This window comes from Equus caballus, chromosome 11 (genome assembly GCF_041296265.1).
Source record: "Equus caballus isolate H_3958 breed thoroughbred chromosome 11, TB-T2T, whole genome shotgun sequence".
Lineage (NCBI taxonomy): Eukaryota > Metazoa > Chordata > Mammalia > Perissodactyla > Equidae > Equus > Equus caballus.
In genome coordinates, this window is record NC_091694.1 from 2,818,392 (window position 1) to 2,842,844 (window position 24,453).

A 24,453-nucleotide genomic window follows, 5' to 3' on the forward strand; every position below is an offset into this window, starting at 1 on the left:
TTTTCTTAATAACTCTACAGCGATTCTCGAGAGAAAGTAAGATAGCAGGAGTCCTGAGCATCTAAGATGTGGGTCCTCCCATCTGACCCCTCCCCATGCCAACCTTCTTCTCTCACCCCAAGGCTCAGGCTCTTCTCTTGCCTGTAAAGTAGGAGAGAAGGAGAGAGTACATGTACACACACTCACACACACGCACGTGCATGCACACACGCGCACACGCATATGCAGGACTCCAGAACAGGAAGGAATGAGTTAGAGAAAGCTTAGGGGAATTGATGATCCATATATATGAGGGGTGAGGCAGATGGTCTCCAAGCACAAAAGGAAGAGGTCCTCCCTGGACCCCTCGGCTAAGATCCCCCCACGGCGCCATTTGAAATGTTTGGCTGTGCCCTTTCCACTGACACCTGGCAGCTGCTCTCACTCCCTTTATATCTGAACTCAGAAACCTCCCTTTCTTCCTGGAGCACCAATGCAGAGAGAAGAGTTCAAAAAGAGACTCCTCTCACCATCCCGGCCCACACTGTCCTAAGGTGGCCCAGCAGCCAGAACGTTCACGTAACTTAATCAAGCGGAGTGGGACAGCTGTGGTCTGTGGTCTCCTTTCTCGTCCGCAAACCAGGCACCACCCCCAGCCTTAAGAGGAGGCAGCCGGCCCCTCACCTTCCCCTGAGGACAGCTCTCGGCCCCATTCCTGGCCTGTCCACCCTCCCCTGTTTACACTGACCTGCTCTCCTGGGGACAGACTCCGCGCTCTTGGCTTCCTCCTCCTTGAGAGGCAATGACTGCCTGTGCCACCGTCGCGGCTGAGCAGCAGCAGGCGAGCCGGTCTGACAGGCACGTCACTCCAGGCCCTGCCCACAGAGGCAGCGCCTGACACGGAGCCTCCGCGTGTCACCGAAGTGCCAACACTTTCCCACGGCAGGGATGCCATGTGCGAAGAGTTGGTGTTGCTTTTTCGAGAGCCGCCGGAGCGGCCGGGCACTGCCCGGGCGGGTGCTCAAGCCATGGAAGGCGGTGATGGAGAGGACGGCGGAAAGCCTCGGAGTGGAGGGAATCCTCTCTCCTTTGGGAACAGTCTCGGAAAAACTCTAGGAAGATTAGGATAAATCCCGGAGCTGTTCTTTGGTTTTCATGATCAGTTATGGGAAGTATTTAAATAACTCCAGTAGATCCATCTAAAACCAACACTTGATCATTACTATTCAGATTTAGAACACGGTCTTGATTCTTCCGTGTTAATGTATATATCCTGCGTCTCGTCACTTCTCCACAGCTGCATTGCTGTGCCCTGATCATCTCCACCTGCACCTCTGCAGTGCTCTCCTGGCTGCCTCCTCCCATGCCCTTCACGGCCAATCCTCAACACAGCACGCAGAGCGATCCTGTTAAAGGGTGAGTCAGGTCATGTCATTCTCTTTGGTCTACAAGTTCCCAAGTCCTCACCATGACCCATACATGAGGCCCCGCTTATCTCATCCTTTCTGACCTCATTTCTCTTCAGCTGCTTCACACACAGGAGCCTCCTTGCTAGCCTCTGAATGCTCCAGGCGCACTCCTGTCCCGGGGCCTTTGCACGTGTGGCTCCCTCTGCCTAGAATGCTTTTTCCTTTACTTTCTTCAGGACTCCAACCAAGGGCAACCTTCCCAGAGAGGCCTTTCCAGGCCATTCTATTTAAAATTGTAGACTTCCCACTCTGGTCCTCCCTCCCTCTCTTCCTGTTTCATTTTTTCCTATTGAACTCATTGCTTCCTGACATGTCATGAATTCCAATTACTTGTTGGTTTCTCGCCTGCCTTCCCACTATGAGCCTGTCACCTCCAGACGACAAGAATTCCTGTCTTTCTTGTTCTCTGCTGTCCCCACCCCTACAACAGAGATGCTCCATGCATACTGGTTGGGTGAATGAATAAACCTTGGTTTGGTGCCTGGTTGCCACTGGTGCAGATACTGGTCAGGAAAGAAGGGAGGGTCATGGCTTCATGGCCCGTCTGAGCAGGAAGGACCTTAAGGATTATCATCCTGACAGACAAGGGTCGTTCCTAAAGTCACAGAGCTAGTTGATGGAGGAACAGCAACCAGAACCCAAATCTCCTCCTCCTGGAGAACGAGAAGGATGGGGCTGCGGCCGCTCGGGGCAGAGCGAGCAAGAATGCAGGCGCGAGGTGGGACGCGGATGCGAGCTCTCGGAGCGGAGTCTCAGCCTGCCACACGGCAGCTGCCCCTCAGGTGGGTTACACGTTGTCACCCTTCCAACTAACACCCAGGACGACGCCAGGACCTCTTCCAAGGCATTCGAAATAGCCGGGCTGGAGACCTGAGCAACCCGGGTCTGAGTGTGGCTCGGCGGCTGGCCTCTCGTCTCTGAGCCACAGCACGGACCCCACACCCACCTCTGGCCCACGCCAGCACGGTTTGGCGGAGAGGGCAGGAAGCAGCTATTTCCACAGGAGCAGGCAAACCCGCCACTCCCCGTTGCTTTGCATATTCGCACACTGCAACTGCCCACCTGGCAGCTCCATGGACGTCTAGGCGTCTCCAGTCTAGCCCAGCTAAATCAGATCTATTTTTAAAAAATCTTTGTTAATTGAAGTGCAATTCACATAACATGAGATTAACCATTTTAAAGTGAACAATTCAGTGGCACTTAGCACATTCACGATGCTGCACAACCATCACCTCTGTCTAGTTCCAAAACGTTTTCATCACCCCCGTGCCCCATAAGTAGCCCCTGCCCCATTCCCTGGCAGCCACTAATCTGCTTTCTGTCCCTACGGATTGGCCTATTCTGGACACTTCACGTAAGTGGAATCGTGCATGTGTGACTTTGTGTGTCCGGTTTCTTTCACATGGCGTCATGGCTGAGCGATATTCTGTCGTGCGGGTAGAACACAGTGCATTTGCCCATGCCTCTGTCAGTGGATGTGTGGGTTGTTCCCACCTTTTGGCTCTAGTGACTATTGCTGCCATGAACATGTGTGCACATGTACTTATCGGATCTGTTGATTTTGCCCCCAAGCCACCACGAGGCTGCTGTCCCCCGGCTTCCCCATCTCATGATAGTGCCACCCAGATGCTCACACCAGAGACCCAGGAGTCAATCTTCGTTCTCCCCAACCCTAACAGCGCCACACATCAGCCCTGTTGATCTCATTTCAAAGTATCTCCTGAGCCCTGCTCTCACCACCTCCACCGCGTCAGCTCTAGCAGCCACCACTGCCTCTCCAGTGGGGCTCCCAGCCAGTCCCCAGCCCCCTGACTCCAACCTCTCGACATCTTGCTGCAGCCATGTCATCTTTACACACTTGATCTTAGCCAAAAAGGTGAGAAGTGATAAGCCAGGTCATCTTTCTAAACTGTTCCTCTCCCCTCAAAGAAAGACCACTCTAAAGTGGCTCCTATGACAGCCATCATGCATTTAAACTCCATTTCATAGTTTGTAAGACTTTTTATAATCTGACCCTGCTCACCTCTACTCCTATTCCCTCCCTTGTCCGCATTCTAGATGCCACAACTACCCTGGCCTTCTGTCTCTGGATCATTCCAATCCCCAGCTCATTTGGGGGTGTTCATACTCCCTGTCCCTTCTTCCTGGAACACTGCTCCCTGGGGTGTTACTGTGGTCACCTCCTCTCACAACTCATGGGGTAACTTCTTCCAGTCACCCTGTAAAACAGCAACCCACTAACCATGCTCTTCCACTTTGCCTCATTTTATTTGCATCGCAGTAATTACAGAACCTATAATTATCTTATTGGTTTATGTATTTTCTGGGCTTGCCCTTCTCTGGAACGCAAGCTGTGTGAGGGCAGTGCTGTCTGACCTGTCCCCACCCAGTCCAGCACCTGGAACAGCACCTGTATCCCAGAGATGCTCCACACACATGCCAAATGCCAGGCGCCAGCAGTGTGGGGTCCAGGGCCCAGCTGGGCGAGTTCAAGGGGCACTTAGCAAGGCGCTCCATCCTGGGGTAGAGTGGGCTGTGTGTAGAAAGAAACAATGTTTGCCATTTAATACCAAGTGATGCGTGGGGCTTCTGGCAAGAAGTTGCTCTCTGGGCACAGCCCCTCGGATCCAGGATGGCAATGCCTGCGGCGATGACCCATGGAGACCCAGCCCAGCCCAGGAGCACTACAGCCAAACTTCCTGCCGCCCGAGGACAAGATGAGCCACCTTGACTGTCTCCACCCTGAGACCAATGTGGGCACACGGAAGGAGGCAGCTCAGCTCCTGAGGTGCAGCCCACAGCCCGTCTTCTCCTCTGCTCTGGGATCAGCTCCAGGGGCTCCTGACCAGCCGTGACCCCATTCTGCATTCCTTCTGCCCTCTTTCCCTAGACATCTAGGCACATGGACTGTGTGCTGGGGCAGCGATGGGAAGAAAACAGACATGTTCCTCCTTGAGGTTAGTCTAATCAGGTGGACAACCCCTGGCTCCAGATCTAACGGGGTGGGAGGTGAGGTGCAGCTGACAGAGGGTGCTGCACCCCAACATAACGGGCGGGTCCACTTTGGCGACCGGGAGCCCTGGGGTGAAGGACCCAGGAGTGAGGAGCAGTATAAATCCACTTTCTAGGGGACTCAGAGCAGGGCCATTTCTACCCCTCGCTGGAGGTCACTTCAACTTTCCAGTCTGGGCCGTGGTTTTACCAGCAGTAAAATTGTTAAGACAAGATATGCGTCTGCGCCCTCTCGTTGGAACTGTAATTGAGGTTTCTGGCAAGAATTGAACATTACTCTGGACGTGTAAGCAGTGGAATTGTGTGCTGACAGCCGAGCAGGGCTGAGTCTTGCTCTGGAAGGAGATGCTTATGCCCAGCTATGCAGAACAAATATTTTAGGACAAGTAACTAAGGCATGTTCTCAATATGACACTAGATGATACTTGCCTTCTGGTCATAAAGCAAAACACATTTCAGATCTCATGGACACTGTAAGACCTTTGGGGAGCCTTGTGTATGTAGGGTGTGTAAAACCAGCCCTGCATTTGAACAGAAAAATCCTCTCTCCCAAGAGGAGCTCTCAGCCTCCTTGCAATTACCCAGAGCCCTCTCTGCTACACAATGGAAACACGGCTCTCCCGTGATCTGGTGTACTGCTTCCAGCTCAGAGCTCCCTCAAGAGTGGATTGACACTCCTTACCGTCCCACGCAGGCCTGCCAGTCACCAAGGTGGACCCCACCCACCGTCATGTTCCCGGGCAGCACTGTCTCCTGCACCTCACTTCCCACATGGTCTGTCCTCAAGGAGGACAAAGGCCACATCTGCTTTGTTCCCCATTGTTTCCCCAGATAGCGTTGTTCACTGAGAGACTGCACCTGCTCCCACACCACACTCCACAGCTCTTGTCATTTTCATGGACTCTGGCTAAAAAGTTAAACACTTACTGGCCCCAAAGGAAGAGGCCTTTAAGATGTGTATTCAGACACAGCAAGAGGGACATTGCCAGGAAAATGGCATAAAGGGTTACAAAACTGTGAAGGTAAAAGACAAGTCTAGGTGGATCATGAATGAGATTAAAAATCTCCGAATAAGTGCAAAAGAGGTAATTATCCTCTTTGCACTCAAAAGAGTGTGATAATTTCTTTCCCTCCTCATTGATAGCAGAATTCATAACGTCAGGAATCTTCAATTCACTCTTTCCCCACACTTCTGGCAAGGTTATTTTACATGCTGTTAATACCTAGAACAGCACTCTCCAAACGGAATATAATATATAATTAAAACGTTTCTATAGCCATATTGAGAAAAGTAAAAAGAAACAGGTGAAATTAATTTAAATAACATTTTATTTAGCTTAGTATATCTAAAACGGTATCATTTCAACATATAGTCAATATAAAAATTATTGAGATATTTTGTGTTCTTTTCTTGCAAGTCTTTGAAATCTGTATTTGCAGCACAGCCCTAAAGCACAGCCTGCAAAACAGGGTGTGTGCACCTCAGAGAGGGTACCAAACGATCCTTTATGGAGTGAGAAGAGGACATAAGAACTTACATTTGTATTTTATTTATTTTAAAGTCTAAGAAAGAAATTCACCTTTATAAATACTTAATATTTGAGTAATACTAGCATCATTATTAGGCAAGTTCATCAGGTCAATTATCTTGTAGGGTTTGGACACATTCTGAGATCAGAACCAGAGCTTTATGAGAAGGAAGCCCTCATTTACTCGTTTGCTGTCAAAATATTGCAACCCACTCCACTCTCCACGTGCCTGGTTTAGAGGATGAAAGGATTATCCAGTTTTAACCAAATCAACCTTCACAACAGGAGTGTTCAAGCACTCCTGGGAAGAGGCGGTGGATTAAAGACATGCCCAGCGATGCGAGCCAAGCCAACAATGAGAAAGGACAGAGCACAACCTTCCCAAAATTAAAAACGCCATTCGCACACCACGCAGGACCAGCACACGTCAGGGGGAGAAGCCGGTCCAGAGGCGCTTTGAGGAGTCGGTATCTAGACACCCGAGCAAGTTCAGGGCAAGCGGCCTAACCCGTCAACGTCTTACAGGCAACAGAGCCGTCGTCTCCGGGGCGATGTCCCCGCAGGGCCGGGCTGACCAGCGCCTCCACCAGACGGAGGGACCAGGGAGCCGCAGTCGAACAAAGGCGCGTCCCAGGTCACGCAGCCCTGGCCCGGGGCGTCCTGGCGCCCAGGGACGTCGGGACCCCACTGTTTGCGTCCCCAGGCGAGGGCACTGTCTCTCGACACGCTCGACCCCGGGTAGGGGCTTTTCCACTAGGGGCCACCCAACCAGAAGGCAGTCAAAACTCCCCGATCTTCCGGCAGGAGACTGCACCTCCGGCATCGGTAACCACGAGTAATAGCCCGGCTCGCTGACAACGTCGAAGAGGCGCATAGACGGGCGGGAGTGTACGCATTTGGGGACCACGGCCGCCTGGAGGCCCGGCCCGGAGCAGGGGCGCCCTGGCTCGGCCCGCAGCCGGTCTTCGGGGGCTCCGGGTCTACCGCCCCGCGCGGAATCAACCCGCCTCGGCACACCACGCCCTTAACAGCGCCCCAACGACCGCTCCCCACACTCGGGTATCCCGCACCCTCCGCACCTTTATAAACTGTGGGCGGGATCCCGCCCCTCGCGAGATTTCATATCGCGAGACGCAGAGGCACCGCCCCTTTCCCCTTTCTCCTAGAGAGGAGCTCCCCGCCCCTCGCGAGGCGCGGCTCCGTCGCACGCTCGTACGCACGCGCGCGCGGTGGCGTCAGTTCCTGGCGGCGGCGGCGGTGCGCGGTCCTGCTTCCGGTTTCCGCTGCGGCGCGCGGTCCGCTCTCAGGCGCCTCGGGATCATGGCGGCCACCGCCACGATGGCGACGTCGGGCTCGGCGCGGAAGCGGCTGCTTAAAGAGGAAGACATGACCAAAGTGGAGTTCGAGACCAGCGAGGAGGTGGACGTGACCCCCACGTTCGACACCATGGGCCTGCGGGAGGACCTGCTGCGCGGCATCTACGCCTACGGTCGGTGGGCGCGGGCCGCGGGCTGCGGGCCGCGGGCGGGGAGGGAGGCCGAGACTGAGGGTCCCCGGCCGGCCCCGGGGTCCGGACCTCGGAGCCGAGGGCGGGCCGCTGACGGGCGACCGCCGCCCCCAGCACGCCGTCCCACTCCGCGTCTGCGTCGGTGGCTTCGGTGTTGTCTTCGGGTCAGAGCACCGTGCCGGGTCCAGCGAGGGCTGCACAGCCTTCCGGGCCCTCGGAGTCATTCATTCCGCCGGTAACTGTCCTGTATCTGCCAGGTGCTGGGGACGTGCGCGGCTCTAGGCACTGGGGTTAGCGGTGGACCAGACAGGCTGCTGCCCTTAGAGAGCTCAAGTTATGTTTGGGAGGACAGCGTAGAGCCCGCCTGCTTCAGGTGGCGGTCATGGCCGTGAAGAAGATAAAGCGGGATGATTGAACGAAGTTGACTAGGGAGAGGAGAGAGTCAGAGTAGTAGGGGAACTAGGTGAGGGGGCTCCCAGAACGGGCTGACATATGAGCTGAGATCTGGATTAAGGAGGCTTTGTGAGAAGACTGTAGTAATACTGGGCAGAGCGAGCAGCTGGTGCCAGGGCCCTGCAGCCCTGAGCCGAGTGCATTCCAGGAAAAAAAGCAGCCTCCTGTCTGGGGAGCCTAGGGCTAAGTTTGGAGAAAGAGGCAGGGGCCAGATCTTGCACAGCGTCGTGTGAGGTGTTAAAGAGCTTGACTTTTATTTCTAAGAGTGGTGGAAGCCATCGGAGCGTTTTAAGCAGGAAAGTGACACGATCAGACTTAGAGTTCCAGAGGTCAGCCTGGGTGTCCGTGGATTTGAGGGGAGGAGAGGCAGGAGAGGAAGCGGGGAGATGAGCTGGGCTTCTGCTCCACGCAGACAAAATTTCTGTCCTTCAGCCCGGTTCATTCAGCACCTGCTTCTTGAGAGCTCAGTGTGTTAGACGTTGGGTTAGGCATAGGGGCTTAAAAAAAGATACCATCTCTGCCCCAGGGAGCCTACAGCGTGTGGTTGTAAATGTGCTGTCCCAGTGGTTAGAGCTCAGTTTTTATGTTTTTATTTACAGGTTTTGAGAAACCCTCAGCAATCCAGCAGCGAGCTATCAAGCAGATAATTAAAGGGAGAGACGTCATCGCACAGTAAGTCTGCTTGCACAGAGCAGGGATGAGATGCTAGGAAAGCCAAGGTGGTTAAATGCTGTGGGATGACAGCTTCTCGCAGTTTTCGTGCACTCGGTACCAGCTCTTCCCTTGCCTTCAGCCACAGGGTGTTTTGCGTGTTTTTGTGTTTGTGTCCTCTACTCCGGAAAGCCTTCATCTTTTTAATCAGCTTTACTTACATGTCAGTCGGCATGTGCAATTGTATGTAATGCTCTTTTAATAGCTTTATGCCTGATTTGCCTAATTTTTAAAGACTCGTTTACAAAAAAAAATTATTTTTGGAGGAGAGTTTTAATCTAAACTCATAGAAAAGAATTATATTTATATAAGGAGGAGTCTGTCTCTTTCTGCCGCCTGTAACACCTACTGGAGTTAAGAGATTCTGTAGCTCCATCACCCCCTGACGCAAAAGACACATCTGCCGTCCTTGTCACCCGGGTTTAAAAGCAGCGACTCGGTGCCTGAGTCCCACCCCCTGGCAGTTAGGGTGTTGTTGGTCTTTTGTGGGGGGTGGGGCGTCTGCTGGAAGAAGCTGCTCCGGTGCTTCTGCGGCGCAGCCCCTGGGAGCACTGCCGTGCGGGGGTTGCGTGATGGGGACGGGGGCATGTAGCCCAGCGTGCTAAACCCCACTTCTCTGTGTTTTCTCTGATAGATCTCAGTCTGGTACAGGCAAAACAGCCACCTTCAGTATCTCTGTCCTCCAGTGTTTGGATATTCAGGTAATTTGTTGCTCCTAAAACAAATCTCTCTTTAATCTTGAGAAATACTTCTTTTTTTTTCTATAACTACAGTGTTCAAAAAGTGCAATTTGTAAATGTCTCTAATTTAAAATTTTTTAATTGACTCAAATTTTTTAAGAGAATCTTAATTGCCCACTAATACCTGAACTGACATTAATACTTTGTCATAAATTCTTTTTTATTTAAACTGGGAGATTTTTTAAACTAGTGGAAATTCTTGTCTGCAAACAAGAATCCTGAGCCTTACATCCCATTATTGCTCGATTTGTCGTTTGAGTAACATTCGGGTTCGCTTACCTCTGTTGGAAATCTTATGTGTGGGTAATGTGCGGTAAGATTCAAAACAGATCTGAGTCTGGATTAGTGCAGTCTACCTTGAAAATACTGAGGATTCTCTCTTTTCTGACAAATTATTTTACCAGGTTCGTGAAACCCAAGCTTTGATCTTGGCTCCAACGAGAGAGTTAGCTGTACAGATCCAGAAGGTGAGATCGTTAATGATGACAGTGTCACATTTCAAGTATTGCTTTATAATTCAGTTGTAAAAGGCCAGCTGTAAAGACTTAATCTAATCCTGTGTTCCTATTCCCTCGAATTTTTTCTCCTGATTCCTAACATTTTGCCATAAATTGCTGGTTTGTACTAAGTCATTTTTAGTGTAGCTGTGTTATTCTAATAATTTTTGCAGTCTCAGAATTGTAAGTTTTTCAACAAAAAATCCATTTCAATAAAAAATAATTGTAATAAAGATCCTAAATAAAAAAAGTAGTACTTAGATATTATAGTTACATGTTATACTTACGTATTATAAACGTTTTGGAAGGATGTATATTAAAATGTTAATATTGTCTCTAGTGGGGTAGGATTATGAATGTTACATATTTATATATGTAATTCTATAAATAATACAGATTTTTCTATAATTAACATGTATTTGTAATAAGAAACCAGCAAGACTAACTTTATTTTGGTGCAGAAAAGAATAGAAGGAGGAGAGTTGGGCTCTCTGGTTTATGGTGTAAATATGGCATCAGTAACACTTGGTGGTCATCATAAATTAGAATAGGAGTGATCTTCATTTTGGGAAACTCAGATGTTTCCGACTTCCTAGTGGTCTCGAGGCAGGCCCTGGATGTGCATGTGTGTTTTAATTCAGGGTCTGCTTGCTCTGGGTGACTACATGAACGTCCAGTGCCATGCCTGCATCGGAGGCACCAACGTGGGGGAGGACATCAGGAAACTGGACTACGGACAGCACGTTGTCGCTGGCACACCTGGGCGTGTCTTTGGTAAGCACTTTTGTCTATAAAAATTGTGCTGCAAATTGTAATAGTAAAAAGTGCATAAGCGATACAGGACCCTTGTCATTTGACGTGCTGCGTGCTGGGTTTGCATTTGGGTAACTTGTAGGAAGTGGAGGGAAGGTCTCTGAAATGCTGTGAAAACCAGATGAAATGGCTAGCTCTTTCCTCGTAGCCTGAGGGCTCATTATTTCAAAATCTAATGTTATAGATATGATTCGGCGCAGAAGTTTGAGGACACGAGCTATCAAGATGTTGGTTTTGGATGAGGCTGATGAAATGTTGAATAAAGGTATGAGTAACAAAAGAATTTTCTACTGACGTGTAATTGTTAAATTTTCACAGCATGCAATGGAAACATGGAGCTAATGGAAGTGTTCTGAATATAGGTAGTGTTTTCTTTGTGCAAAACAATTGTACTTTGGGGGCAATTATGAACATAAAACTTGTATTTTGATCTTTTTTATGGTAGGGCTTTGTAAGACTTTGTAAGAACCTGGGCTGCCAAAGAGGAGTGGGCCCAACATTAACCACTAGGCTATCAAGGCTGGCTCTAGCAGTCATTTCTTTAAGATAAATTTCTAGAATTGGGATGTATACTATTTAGGTTTTTTATGTGTTTCTACCAGAATGTTTCAGAACAAATATGTTAGGACCCCTAAGTGATAGCAGTTGTGTTGGTGCGGTGGTTGGGAAGTGCATAATGACAGGTGTCACCCTGAGTTCAGTAACCTTGTTCCCCATGTGAAACAGCTGGGGACAATGCTTTGCAGTGTCTTCGCCTTCCCCTACCTGCACACACCCTCCCCCTCCGTCTCTACCTCCATCCCAGGGGCTTGGGCAGGTGTCTCCATAGATGTCGGGGTCGCCTGGCATGGAGGCAGTATTTTGCTTCTGACATTAACCAGTAACACACGTGGCGGTCTTCTCCTTTGTTTTCCTGGGTGCCTAGTTCCTGAGTGGCTCCTTCAGGTACTAGGGCACAGTGCTGTCCTGAGGAGCTGCCCCCAGCCCTCCCCATGCTTGGGCCTCTCATCAGACGCCTGCTCTTCAGTTCAGTTAGACGTGCTCTGACCACAGAGCCCTCTGATGGTTTCCCCTGTGTCTGAGGAAGCTGTGGTTTGTAGGTGGCTGCTTGTGGTCTTGTCCCTAGGGCAGCGCTTCTCTAAGTGACGGTCCAGACCAGCAGCGTCCGTGTCACCGGGAACTTGATAGAAATGCAGATTCTTGGACTTCATGATCTGTGCAATCAGAACCCCGCAGTCTGTTACTAAGCTCTTGGGGACCCCCTGCCCATGGGCATTCTCACACACTTAACGTCCTAACCCCATCCTGCCCAGGCCTGGCAGAGGTTGCGGTATAGTGACCTGTGGGCCAGGTCCTGCTTGCCGATGGATTTTATTCAGCCTCCATATTAAATAATGTGAATTGGTTGCATTATTTGATTGGGAGGTTTTTTAAATTGAGGTATAATTGACATGTAACATTATATTAGTTTCAGGTGTACAACATAATGATTTGATATTTGTGGGAGATTTTTTTCAACTGGGACACTTTAAAAAAAAAATTCAGATCTCTGAATTCTCTTAAAATGTGGAGACCTGGTCACAGTGGACACAAATCCTCGCAGGGCAGTGCAGCTGGAACTGAGTCATGACCGCCTACAGGCGTCTGAGGTTGTGGGTGACTCGGGGCTAGGGTTTCTGTTGCTTTTTTTTTTTTAAATATTTTTTTCTTTATTAAGATTATGATAGTTAACAACTTTGTGAAATTACAGTTGTACATTATCATTAGTCATGTTGTAGGTACACCGCTTCACCCTTAGTGCCCTCCCCCCACCCCCCCTTTCCCCTGGTAACCACCGATAGTTCTCTTTGTCTGTATGTTAACTACCACCTATGAGTGGAGTCATACAGAGTTCGTCTTTCTCTGTCTGGCTTATTTCACTTAACATAATACCCTCAAGGTCCATCCATGTTGATGCGAATGGAACAATTTGGTCCTTTTTTATGGCTGAGTAGTATTCCATTACACTGTGTATATATACCATATCTTCTTTATCCAGTCGTCAGGTTCTGGGCATGTAGGTTGGTTCCACGTCTGGGCTATTGTAAATAATGCTGCAATGAACATAGGGGTGCACGGGATTCTTGGGATTGCTGATTTCAGGTTCTTAGGGTAGATACCCAGTAGTGGCTGGGTCATAGGGTATTTCAATTTTTAACTTTTTGAGAAATCTCCATACTGTTTTCCATAGTGGCTGCACTAGTTTGCATTCCCACCAACAGTGTATGAGGGTTCCTTTTTCTCCACAACCTCTCCAACATTTGTCACTTTTGGTTTTGGATATTTTTGCCAATCTAATGGGTGTAAGGTGATATCTTAGTGTAGTTTTGATTTGCATTTCCCTGATGATTAGGGATGATGAACATCTTTTCATGTGTCTCTTGGCCATACTTATATCTTCTTTGGAGAAATGTCTGTTCATGTCCTCTGACCATTTTTTGATCAGGTTGTTTGTTTTTTTGTTGTTGAGCTGTGTGAGTTCTTTGTATATTATGGATATTAATCCTTTGTCGGATAAGTAGCTTGTAAATATTTTTTCCCAATTAGTGGGGTGTTTTTTTGTTTCAATCCTGTTTTCCCTTGCTTTGAAGAAACTCTTTAGTCTGATGAAGTCCCATTTGTTTATTCTTTCTATTGTTTCCCTCGTCTGAGGAGTTAGAGTGTCCGAAAAGATTCTTTTGAAACTGATGTCAAAGAGTGTACTGCCTATATTCTCTTCTAGAAGACTTATTGTTTCAGGCCTAATCTTTAAGTCTTTGATCCATTTTGAGTTTATTTTTGTGAATGGTGAAAAAGAATGGTCGATTTTCATTCTTTTACATGTGGCTGTCCAGTTTTCCCAACACCCTTTGTTGAAGAGACTTTTCTTTTCTCCGTTGTAGGCCCTCAGCTCCTTTGTCGAAGATTAGCTGTCCATAGATGTGAGGTTTTATCTCTGGGCTTTCAATTCTGTTCCATTGATCTGTGGACCTGTTTTTGTACTAGTACCATGCTGTTTTGATCACTGTAGCTTTGTAGTATGTTTTGAAATCGGGGATTGTGATGCCTCCGGCTTTGTTTTTCTTACTCAGGATTGTTTTAGCAATTCGCGGTCTTTTGTTTCCCCATATGAATTTTAGGATTCTTTGTTCAATTTCTGTAAAGAATGCCCTTGGGATTCTGATTGGGATAGTGTTGAATCTGTAGATTGCTTTAGGTAGTATAGACATTTTAACTATGTTTATTCTTCCCATCCATGTGCATGGAATGTCTTTCCATCTCTTTATGTCATCATCAATTTCTTTCAGGAAAGTCTTGTAGTTTTCATTGTATAAATCTTTCACTTCCTTGGTTAAATTTATCCCAAGGTATTTTATTCTTTTCGTTGCGATTGTGAATGGGATTGAGTTCTTGAGTTCTTTTTCTGTTAGTTCGTTGTTAGCATATAGAAATGCTACTGATTTATGTATGTTGATTTTATACCCTGCAACTTTGCTGTAGCTGTTGATTGTTTCTAATAGTTTTCCTATGGATTCTTTGGGGTTTTCTATATATAAGATCATGTCGTCTGCAAATAGCGAGAGTTTTACTTCTTCGTTGCCTATTTGGATTCCTTTTATTTCTTTTTCCTGCTGAATTGCTCTGGCCAACACCTCCAGTGCTATGTTGAATAAGAGTGGTGAAAGTGGGCACCCTTGTCTTGTTCCTGTTCTGAGAGGGATGGGTTTCAGTTTTTGTCCGTTGAGTATGATGTTGGCTGTGGGTTTGTCATATATGGCCTTTATAATGTTGAGGTACTTTCCTTCTATACCCATTTTATTGAGAGTTTTTATCATAAATGGATGTTGGATCTTGTCAAATGCTTTCTCTGCATCTATTGAGATGATCATGTGGTTTTTGTTTCTCATTTTGTTAACGCAGTGTATCATGTTGATTGACTTGCGAATGTTGAACCATCCCTGTGTCCCTGGTATAAATCCCACTTGATCATGGTGTATAATCTTTTTGATGTATTGCTGTATTCGGTTTGCCAAAGTTTTGTTGAGGATTTTTGCATCTGTGTTCATCAGTGATATTGGCCTGTAGTTTTCCTTCTTTGTGTTGTCCTTGTCAGGTTTGGGGATCAGGGTGATGTTGGCTTCATAGAATGTGTTAGGGAGTGCTCCATCTTACTCAATTTTCTGGAATAGTTTGAGAAGGATAGGTATTAAGTCTTCTTTGAATGTTTGGTAGAATTCTCCAGAGAAGCCGTCTGGTCCTGGACTCTTATTTTGGGGGAGGTTTTTGATTACTGTATCTATTTCTTTACTTGTGATTGGTCTATTCAGATTCTCTATTTCTTCCTGATTCAGTTTGGGGAGGTTGTATGAGTCTAGGAATTTATCCATTTCTTCTAGGTTGTTCAATTTGTTGGCATATAATTTTTCATATATTTTATGATCCTTTGTATTTCTTTGGTATCTGTTGTGATTTCTGCCCTCTCGTTTCTAATTTTATTTATTTGAGACTTCTCTCTTTTTTTCTTAGTGAGTCTGGCTAAGGGTTTATTGATTTTGTTAATTTTTTCGAAGAACCAACTCTTTGTTTCATTGATCCTTTCTACTGTTTTTTTTGTTTCAATATCGTTTATTTCTGCTCTAATTTTTATTATTTCCCTCCTTCTACTGACTATGGGCTTTGTTTGTTCTTTTCCTAATTCTGTTAGGTGTCGTTTGAGGTTGTTTATGTAAGATTTTTCTTGCTTATTGAGGTGAGCCTGTATTGCAATGAATTTCCCTCTTAGGACTGCCTTTGCTGCGTCCCAAATAAGTTGGTATGGTGTGTTTTCATTTTCATTTGTCTCCAGATAATATTTGTTTTCTTCTTTAATTTCTTCAATAATCCATTGTTTGTTCAGTAGCATGTTGTTTAGTCTCCACATTTTTGCCCCTTTCCCAGCTTTATTCTTGTAGTTGATTTCTAGTTTCATAGCATTATGATCCAAAAAGATGCTCAATATTATTTCAACCCTCTTGAACTTATTGATGCTTGCTTTGTTTCCCAAGATATGGTCTATCCTTGAGAATGTTCCATGCGCACTTGAGAAGAATGTGTAACCTGCTGTTTTTGGATAAAGTGTTCTATATATATGTATTAAGTCCATCTGGTCTAATTTTTCATTTAATTCTATAATTTCCTTGTTGATTTTCTGTCTGGATGGTCTATCCATTGGTGTTAATGGGGTGTTGAGGTCCCCTACTATTATTGTATTGTTGTTGATGTCTCCTTTTAGTTTTGTTAATAGTTTCTTTACAAATTTTGGTGCTCCTGTGTTGGGTGCTTATATATTTATAAGTGTTATGTCATCTTGGTGGAGTGTCCCTTTTATCATTATATACTGCCCCTCTTTGTCTTTCTTTTTCTGTTTTGCTTTGAAGTCTACTTTTTCTGATATAAGTATGGCAACACCTGCTTTCTTTTTGTTCATTATTAGCTTGGAGTATTGTCTTCCATCCCTTCACTCTGAGTCTGTGTTTGTCTTTGGGGTTGAGGTGTGTTTCCTGGAGGCGGTTTCTATTGCTTTTAACTGTTGGCGTCCAGGACTCCTGGGGTCAGGCCCTGATCCCCAGAGCACTCCGGGGAGAGGGTGGGCAGTGGGAGAAGGGAGGAAAGGCAAGGATTTAGGCCAGCTCTGTAGAAAAGATTCCTTATGAAATCGTATACCTTGCAATCAGAACTGCACCTAATTAAATGTGAGCATTTGACATGTAACTTCTCCTTCAAAGTGTGCAGCCTGAAAAATTCCCAGTTTGTCTTATTCTTTGTGCCAGGTTTCAAAGAGCAGATTTACGATGTGTACAGGTACCTGCCCCCAGCCACACAGGTGGTGCTCATCAGCGCCACGCTGCCTCATGAGATTCTGGAGATGACCAACAAGTTCATGACGGACCCTATCCGCATCCTGGTAAAACGGTAAGAGTGCCCTGCTTCTTGAGTGGTACTAAAATACACAACATGGCTCGAATTTGGGTTTCAAAATGAGAAAATTTGATTTAGTTTTCTGTTTTGAAAAGGCAGCTTTTATTACATACACCCCCTCTTTGATCCAGTAATTCCAATTTTAAAAATTACCTGATTGCATTTATTTATCAGTGTTTTGGGAGTAGAATGTGTATACTATTGAACAGTCAGATGTTTTGTTTAGAACCACATACAGGGTGGTAGCAGTTGTTAGAGGTTCAGACTGATGCAGAGCTTGGGACCGAGTGGGAGAAGTGCCAGCTTCTAGGAGGATGTGGCTGGGCAGGAGGTGGGGGTTAATGACCAGCCTCGTGGAGCTGCTGGAGATTGGACCGTACCTGGAACAGTGCCTGGCCTGCGTGCATCCTCCAATCTTGGTTGGAAGAATGAGTTAAGAGAATTTGTCTTTGTTCTCCAGTGATGAATTGACCCTAGAAGGCATCAAGCAGTTTTTTGTGGCGGTGGAAAGAGAAGAGTGGAAATTTGACACTTTGTGTGATCTCTACGACACGCTCACCATTACTCAAGCGGTCATCTTCTGTAACACCAAGAGGAAGGTACTTGGCTCTCTCAGAGCTTAGCTCTGTAACATCCTGTGTCACAAACTGAAGATCGGTTCTGTTAAGAACTTAGGTCAGACTTTTTCTCTCGAGGGCCAGAAGTTCGTGCTTTAGGCTTTGTGGGTGCCTGGTCTTTGGCAACTACTCAGCTCTGCCCTTTAACATGAAATCCCCCATGGATGATATGTGAACAGACATGTCTGGTGTTCAGAAGTGTTGATGCTGGCTTGGGACCCGAGGCTCCGGGGTGTTGGTTTTAGGGGGGACCCAGGCCTAGGTTTTTGTAATCGCCCCAGGTGATGCTCATATGCAGGCAGAACTGAGAACCACTGGTAGCTTTGCAAAAGGTAAAGGAGTTGGGCCATGTTCCAAACAAAGATTGGAATTTAAGTTTCAAATGAGAATAGTGAGATATGGTCTCTTTAGTTTCTCCTAAAGAAATTTACATGGAACAAATTAAGAGAATGTTTGCTGCAGTATTTGCCAGGCAAAGTTGTTTTTTACACATCCGGTTAAGATTAGTCAGAGTTTTAAGAGCACTTGCTTTATGAGTATTCACGTTGGTTCTGCAAATCATTGAAATAAAGTCCTGAATACAATGTCTGATTTGGTTTATGAGCGTACAGTAGCATCTGCTGATTTGATTTGCAGGTTGACTGGCTGACGGAGAAAATGAGGGAAGCCAACTTCACCGTGTCGTCCATGCACGGGGACATGCCTCAGAAGGAGCGAGAGTCCATCATGAAGGAGTTCCGGTCCGGCGCCAGGTGGGTTGGCTGGCCTCTCCCCCGAGGCTGGCCCTGCTGGTCAGAGTTCGCTGGCCTCCTGTCGTTACCTGAGTTAGTTCCACGACCCCGAGCCCTCCTCTCACGGCTGAGTGCAAGGAGGTCAGATCAGCTGTTAAGTGGGCGGCCACTGCTGCTGGGATAGGGTAGGTCGAGGTGATAGCCAGCCCTAACTAGGTGGGTTGGTTGCCTCAGTTAGAAGTGTATTTCTTCATTTCCAAATGGGGATTTTCTGTTTATCTTTCTGTAATTGGTTTTTAGCTCAACTTCCACTGGTTCAGAGGTCATGGTTTGTGTGATTTCCTTCTTCTGACGTGTATTCAGACTTGCCTTGTGGCCCAGCACACGGTCTGGTGCTTGAACAGGACAGGTCCTGTGCGGGTGTTGGCACACGGTGTCCTAGGCGTGCCCGGTAGATTTCAGTTGCTAATTGTGATTTCAAGCCATGTGGATCCTTAGCTTTTCTTTTCTGTTTCACTGTTTGGTGAGGATTGAGAGTGTTGTGGAGGAGGTTATTCATCTGTGTTCCGTCGGCTCCTGCTTTATGTCTCACGAGACCGTGCCTAGGAGTGTAGTTACTGCCTGTCTGGAGCCTGTGGCTTTGATCGTGGGAATGTCCGCTTTCTCTGTGGTGTGCCTTCTCTCTCCAGGTCTGCCTTATCTGGTTAGTGTCTGCTCCCTGTGTCCTCCCTTCTTTTCCATCCTGCTGTGACCTTAACCTGTGCATGGATTTTGTGCTAACAGCATGGAGTTGGGTTTTGGTTTTGTTTTTCTTTTAGGCTATTGATAATCGCTGTTTTTTAATTGGAGCCTTTAGACCAGTTTTGTTTAATGTAAATACTGATATATTTGCTTTTAAATTGACCATCTTATAAGCACATTTTACTTGTCATATTACTTCTGTGATTTCTTTTTCTTATTTTTCTTTTGGTTTTTTCTTTTTGAAGAAGATAAACCCTCAACTGCTAACATCTATTGCCAATCCTTGTCTCTTTTTTCCTGAGGAAGATTGGTGCTGAGCTAACTTCTGTGCCCATCTCCCTCTAATTTTTTATGTGTGAGATGCCTTTCCCAGCATGGCTGGATAAGTGGTTGTACGTCTACACCCGGGGATCCGAACTGGTGAACCCTGGGCCACCGAAGCAGACTGCACGAATTTATCCGCTACACCACTGGGCCAGCCCTTATTTTGGTATTTGGGTTTTTTTTAATTGTTCCTTTTCCCCACTTCTTATTTTGGAAGATGTTTATTTACGTCGTTTAGTAGTCGCTCTGGGGAGTGCAGCGGGAGTCTGTGTTGTCAGCGTCTCAGTAACTCCCCGATAGCACAGAGAACTTGAAACACTGACTTCAGTGACCCCCACGCTTCTGTGTTTGTTGTCATGTGTTTTAATTTACATATGTTTCAAACCCAAGATATTTTGCTTTATATAATAAAATGTATCTACATTTAGAAACATATTTACCATATTTGTTGCTCCTTTTTCTTTTATCTCTGAATTTCTGTTTGGGTAAATTTCCTTTTGTCTGAAGAATGTCCTTTTGGATTTACTTTAGTTTGGGTCTGCTGGTGACAAAGTGTCTGTTTTAGTTTGTCTAAAAATGTCTACTTCACCGTGAAACGTCTCCTTGCGCTGTCTTAAAGGGGGCACTTGCTGAGGTAGGATTCTAGGTTGACGTTGCGTCTTTTCTGCGCTTTAATGAAGAATTCGTTGTTGTTTGGCTCCGCTGCTTATGTTGGGAAGTCAGCTGCTGGTCCAGGCGCTGCTCCTTTACGGACTGTCTTTTTGGCAGGCTGCTGTCTTGGTTTGCTTGTCTTTGTGTTTTGTTTCAGCAGTTTTGACTCTCACGGGTCTGCGTGTGGGGCTGGCCTCTTTCTCCTTTTGGCTCCGCTGTGCCTTCTTATCCCTCAGGTATTGCTTTGGCCCCATTCTTCCTCTCCTCTCCCACTCTGATTGATTCTACGTGATTATACAGCAGTGACACCTCTCCTGTGTTTTTGAACTTCTTTCTCTTGCTGTCCCTTAATGCTTTGCTTCTAGACCAGCGATGTCCAAAAGAAATACAGTTCAAGCCACATATGTAATTAAAGTTTTCTGGCAGCCACTTTAAAACAGATAAGAAGAGGTGAAGTTGCTTTTTAATAATGTATTTAACCCAATATAGCATATCATTTCAACATGTAATCAGCACTGAAATTATTTTTTTTGGTTTTTTTTTTTTCTGTACTAAGTATTCAAATTCCAGTGTGCATTTTACACTTAAAGAGCGCCTCATTTCAGACCAGCCATGTTGCAGGTGCCCGGCAGGCAGGTAGGCTGGCAGCCTCAGTATCAGACAGGTGGGTCGTGCTATGGCAGGTTCTGTCCTGTAGGAAGGACAGAGTGGTGTGAGTTGCATTTCAGACTTGAAGATACTGTGCGCACGGCACCAAAATCAGTAAGGCTCCCGTTCTTATTTTTGCTAGGCAGAGGTCAAGTGTCTTTCCCAATGTTTGGTGTGGGACTGGCTTTAAACAATTGAGTGCAGTATAGTAAAAGATAGCTGATTTTTTCTCAGATGGTGCACATGACCTCAGTAACTAAATATACCAAATGCCCCTTTCTGGTGCTGTCCCTCACACTTCACGCCTGTTTTGGACTCGTAGCCCGTCTTACACTTTTATGATGAAGGTGATTGCCTCAGATGCCTTTTCTGTTTGCAGTCGAGTGCTCATTTCTACAGACGTCTGGGCCAGGGGGTTGGACGTCCCTCAGGTGTCCCTCATCATCAACTACGACCTGCCCAACAACAGAGAGTTGTATATACACAGGTACGGGTGCAAGCTTTTCATGGCTTCGCTCTTGTTGGTAGATTTACTGAAATATTTTTTGCTGTATTTACTAAAGTGATTTTGCTTTATTCTTGAAGAATCGGGAGATCAGGTCGATATGGCCGAAAGGGTGTGGCCATTAATTTTGTGAAGAATGACGACATCCGCATCCTGCGAGACATTGAGCAGTACTACTCCACTCAGATCGACGAGATGCCGATGAACGGTAAGGGAGGGCAGCCGGCCACTGCCGCCGGTGGACAGAGAGTGTCCAGTTCTCATGTGGGGCACTTGAGCTTTTTCTCTTTTTTTGTTTTGAGAAGTCTGCTGTGAGCCTTTAGTTAAATTTACAAGTTTTCATTTTGTTTGCATTATTCCTTAATGCATATCTGTCTTGCTTTCAGTTGCTGATCTGATCTGAAGAGTCTGCTTTGCTGGAGATGGTTGGGAAACGTCTGCCTGTGTTGGACTCCCGTTTGGACCTGTTGAGGAGCAGTTCCTGTTTCATGGGGTGCGTGTGAACTCTGTCACAGCTCCACAAGACGCGCACTGTGGATTCTGCTTCCTTTTCTTACCTGTATGTAAATATTGCACGGCTTTACATCTTTTTCATTAAACATTTAGAAGTTTTCCCATAAGCTCTAATTTGTATCTCTGAGGGTGCCACTTGCTTTGCTGTAACCTGCTGTAAAATCTTGGGCAGGTCATTTCACTCCATCTTCTGAGCTTTACAGTGGAAGTGGTAAAACTGCCTGGCCTCTCCCCTCCCAGAGCTGACTGGGATGGTAAAGTTCATCAGATGATTCTAACTCGAGGCATCTGAAGTGGTGGAGTTTGTGAAAGGAATTTCCTCCGTAAATTCCCAGCAAAAAGTGATTATACGGGGACTCAGATACAGTGCATTTGGGCACTTAGCAATGGCAAAGGAAGTGACACCACAGCCCTGGCCCCGTGCCATTAGGCTCCGTCTCCTACCAAGGAGGCGGCAGGCAAGCGGGAACAGGCATACCTGGTACCTGATCCCATCTCTTAGGGAGCAGAGGGAGGCAATTAGGAGGTGGAGGAACTGAGACCATAAATACTTTTCTTTGGGTTGGCCTTGGGTCTTTGTAGCCAGGCATGGAGGAGCAAGATAAGGAGCACTAGGGCAGTAACTGGAAGGGAGGAGTCATTGCCAGCAAGACTTACTCGGGGTTAATGAGCCCCCGTGTCACGGAGGAGGAGGCAGGGTGGCACGTGGGGCATCGTTGGTGACTCGGAGGAGATGGTAGGAAACAGGAGGAAGAAGGTAAGACCCTGAGCGGCTCACCTAACTCCGATGCTGTCTAGGAAAGATAACAACTAGAAAATCAGACAGTCACGGAAATGCCCAGCTCTGCTGCTGATTCACAAGTGGAATGTGATTGTCAAAGGTTTACTAACCGTTAACCTTCAATCTTGGCAGAGGTGTGGAAAACGTGGCCGTGGTGTCAGTAGGTACAGACTTTCTGGAAAGCAGCCTGGCTCTTGGGCAGTAGGAGCGAGCAGAATGTTGTTTCCTTTTGAGGCATAATTCTGCCTCATGCAGTGGTCTGAATGTGGACTGCGCAGGTGCCTCACCACATGGACTGCCGCACCAGGAAAGGAGGCGAGTGCTCCTCACCGGGGGCCTGGTGTGGGAAGTGATGGAACATTCGCAGGTGGATGGAGGGTTTTGGGGGGGCAGCCAGGGCCACTAGCCTTACAGACCAAATGGGTTCAGCCGTAGTCGATGGCGGCTGAGTGTTAAGAGAAACGAGGGGGCTGGTGAGTCTTGAATAGAAATGTTCACAGCATTATTCCTAGTAGCCAGAAAGTGGACATAACTCAGACGTCCACCAACTGAAAACTGGTAGTAAGTCCATGTGATGGATATTATTCTGCAATAAGAAGGAACAAAGTGCCGACATGCTACAACATGGATGAACCTTGAAGATAAGCTAAGTGAAGCCAGTCACAGAAGACCACATACTGTGGTTCCATTTACATGAAATGTCCCAAATGGGCTAGTCTATGGAGACAGGTGAGTGGTTGCCAGGGGCTGAGGGGGTGAGGGGAATCGGAGTGACTACTAATGGGCACAGGGTTTCTTTGGGTGGTTAGATATTCTAGAATTAGATAGCGGTAATGGTTGCACAATTCTGTGAATGTGCTAAAAATTACCGAATTGTACATTTTAAAGTGGTGAATTGTATGTGAACTATACGTCAGTTAAAAATCAGGTGGGGAATCTAACACATCCTCTAAAATTATATTTAAAAACAAAAGGCGTGAACGGGGGGTAAATTGTCTAAAAACCAAAATTAGAAGACCAATTGTTAGACTGGATTATAAAACAAGACACATCTATGCACTGCTCACAACAAACACAAAAGCACAAATAAGTGAGAAGATGGAGAAAAATACACATGGTAACACGCACCGAAGCAAACCTGGAGTGGTTGTGTCAGCGTTGGACAAGGTAGATTTCACAGCAAAGAATGTGACCAGGGGCAAAGAGGGTCATTTCATAGCCATGAAGGTAATTCATCAAAATGATGTCCCAGTCCTAAATGTCTATGCACCTAATAACGGAGCTTCAAAATGCAGGAAGTGCAGGAAGCAAACACTGATGAAACTGCAGGGAGAAACAGACAAACCCACAACTACAACTGGAGCTTCCAGTAGCCCTCTCAGGGTCAAGGCGTGATGTCCTCATCCCTTCCATCAACATTACTCTGTACGTTTGGCCAGGGAAATAAGGCCAGAAGAGGGAATAGAAGGCATCCGCATTGGAAGGGAAGACATCTTTATTCACAGATGATGTGACCCTTTATGGAGAAAATCCTAAGGAATCTACAACAGAGCGACTAGAACTAACTGTGGAGCATAGGAGAGACGGCAGCGTACGAGGTCAGCATTCGGAGAGCACCTGTAGTCCCACGTGCTAGCAGTGACCATTTGGAAAGGGAACTTTTAAAACAGTTTATGGTGTCATCAAACATGAAATACTTGGGGACGAAAGATGTGCAAGCTCTGTGCTTTGAAAACCACAAAACCCTGCTGTGAGAAATTAAAGATGCCAGTGAATGAGAGTGATGCTGTCTTCAGGATTAGAAGAGTCAACATTGTTGAGATGTCTGTTCTCCCCAAGTTGATCTACAGATTCAACACAACCAACTCAAAATACTGAGTCTTAGTATTTTTGGTAAAAATTTACAAAATGATTCTGAAATTTATATGGAAATACAGATCCAGCTAGTCAAAACAACTTTGAAAAAGTGAGCAAAGTTGGACTTTAGCTCCCAGATAGCAAGAACTACTACAAAGCCACAGTAATAAGGACATAAGGATAGACACATACAGATCCCTGGATGCAATAGAAAGTCCAGAAATAGACACAGGTTTATATGAAAGGATTTTCAACAAAAGTACAGAGGCAGTTCACTGGAGAAAGAATCATATTTTTAACAAATGGTGACAGAACAATTGGATAGCCATATGCAAAAAAGAAAAAGCCTTGACCATTACTTCATAGCATATACAAAAACTAACTTGAAATGGAGAGACC

At 46.5% G+C, this 24,453-nt stretch overlaps 2 protein-coding genes across 5 annotated transcripts in view; one reads left to right on the plus strand and one right to left on the minus strand.

Annotated features, from left to right (window-relative positions):
* CARD14 (caspase recruitment domain family member 14) overlaps window positions 1-832 on the minus strand; it is a 36,544-nt gene extending 35,712 nt beyond the window's left edge. Inside the window, exon 1 of one of the 4 annotated variants that reach the window (XR_011423120.1) lies at window positions 728-812. The gene's annotated coding sequence lies outside the window, so the exon portion shown is untranslated. Of the gene's footprint in view, window positions 1-727 lie in introns of all 4 variants that reach the window. The other 3 variants (XM_023651855.2, XM_023651853.2, XM_023651856.2) reach the window with 3 other exon arrangements.
* Window positions 833-6,744: 5,912 nt separating this feature from the next.
* Window positions 6,745-21,523, plus strand: EIF4A3 (eukaryotic translation initiation factor 4A3). The gene is made up of 12 exons (XM_023651865.2): window positions 6,745-7,478; window positions 8,549-8,621; window positions 9,295-9,361; window positions 9,805-9,867; window positions 10,539-10,671; window positions 10,895-10,975; window positions 16,539-16,680; window positions 17,147-17,285; window positions 17,940-18,055; window positions 20,778-20,885; window positions 20,984-21,111; window positions 21,290-21,523. The coding sequence occupies exons 1-12, from the start codon at window positions 7,310-7,312 to the stop codon at window positions 21,304-21,306; spliced, it is 1,236 nt and encodes a 411-aa protein (XP_023507633.1). The 5' UTR covers window positions 6,745-7,309; the 3' UTR covers window positions 21,307-21,523.
* The last annotated feature ends 2,930 nt before the right edge of the window (window positions 21,524-24,453 follow it).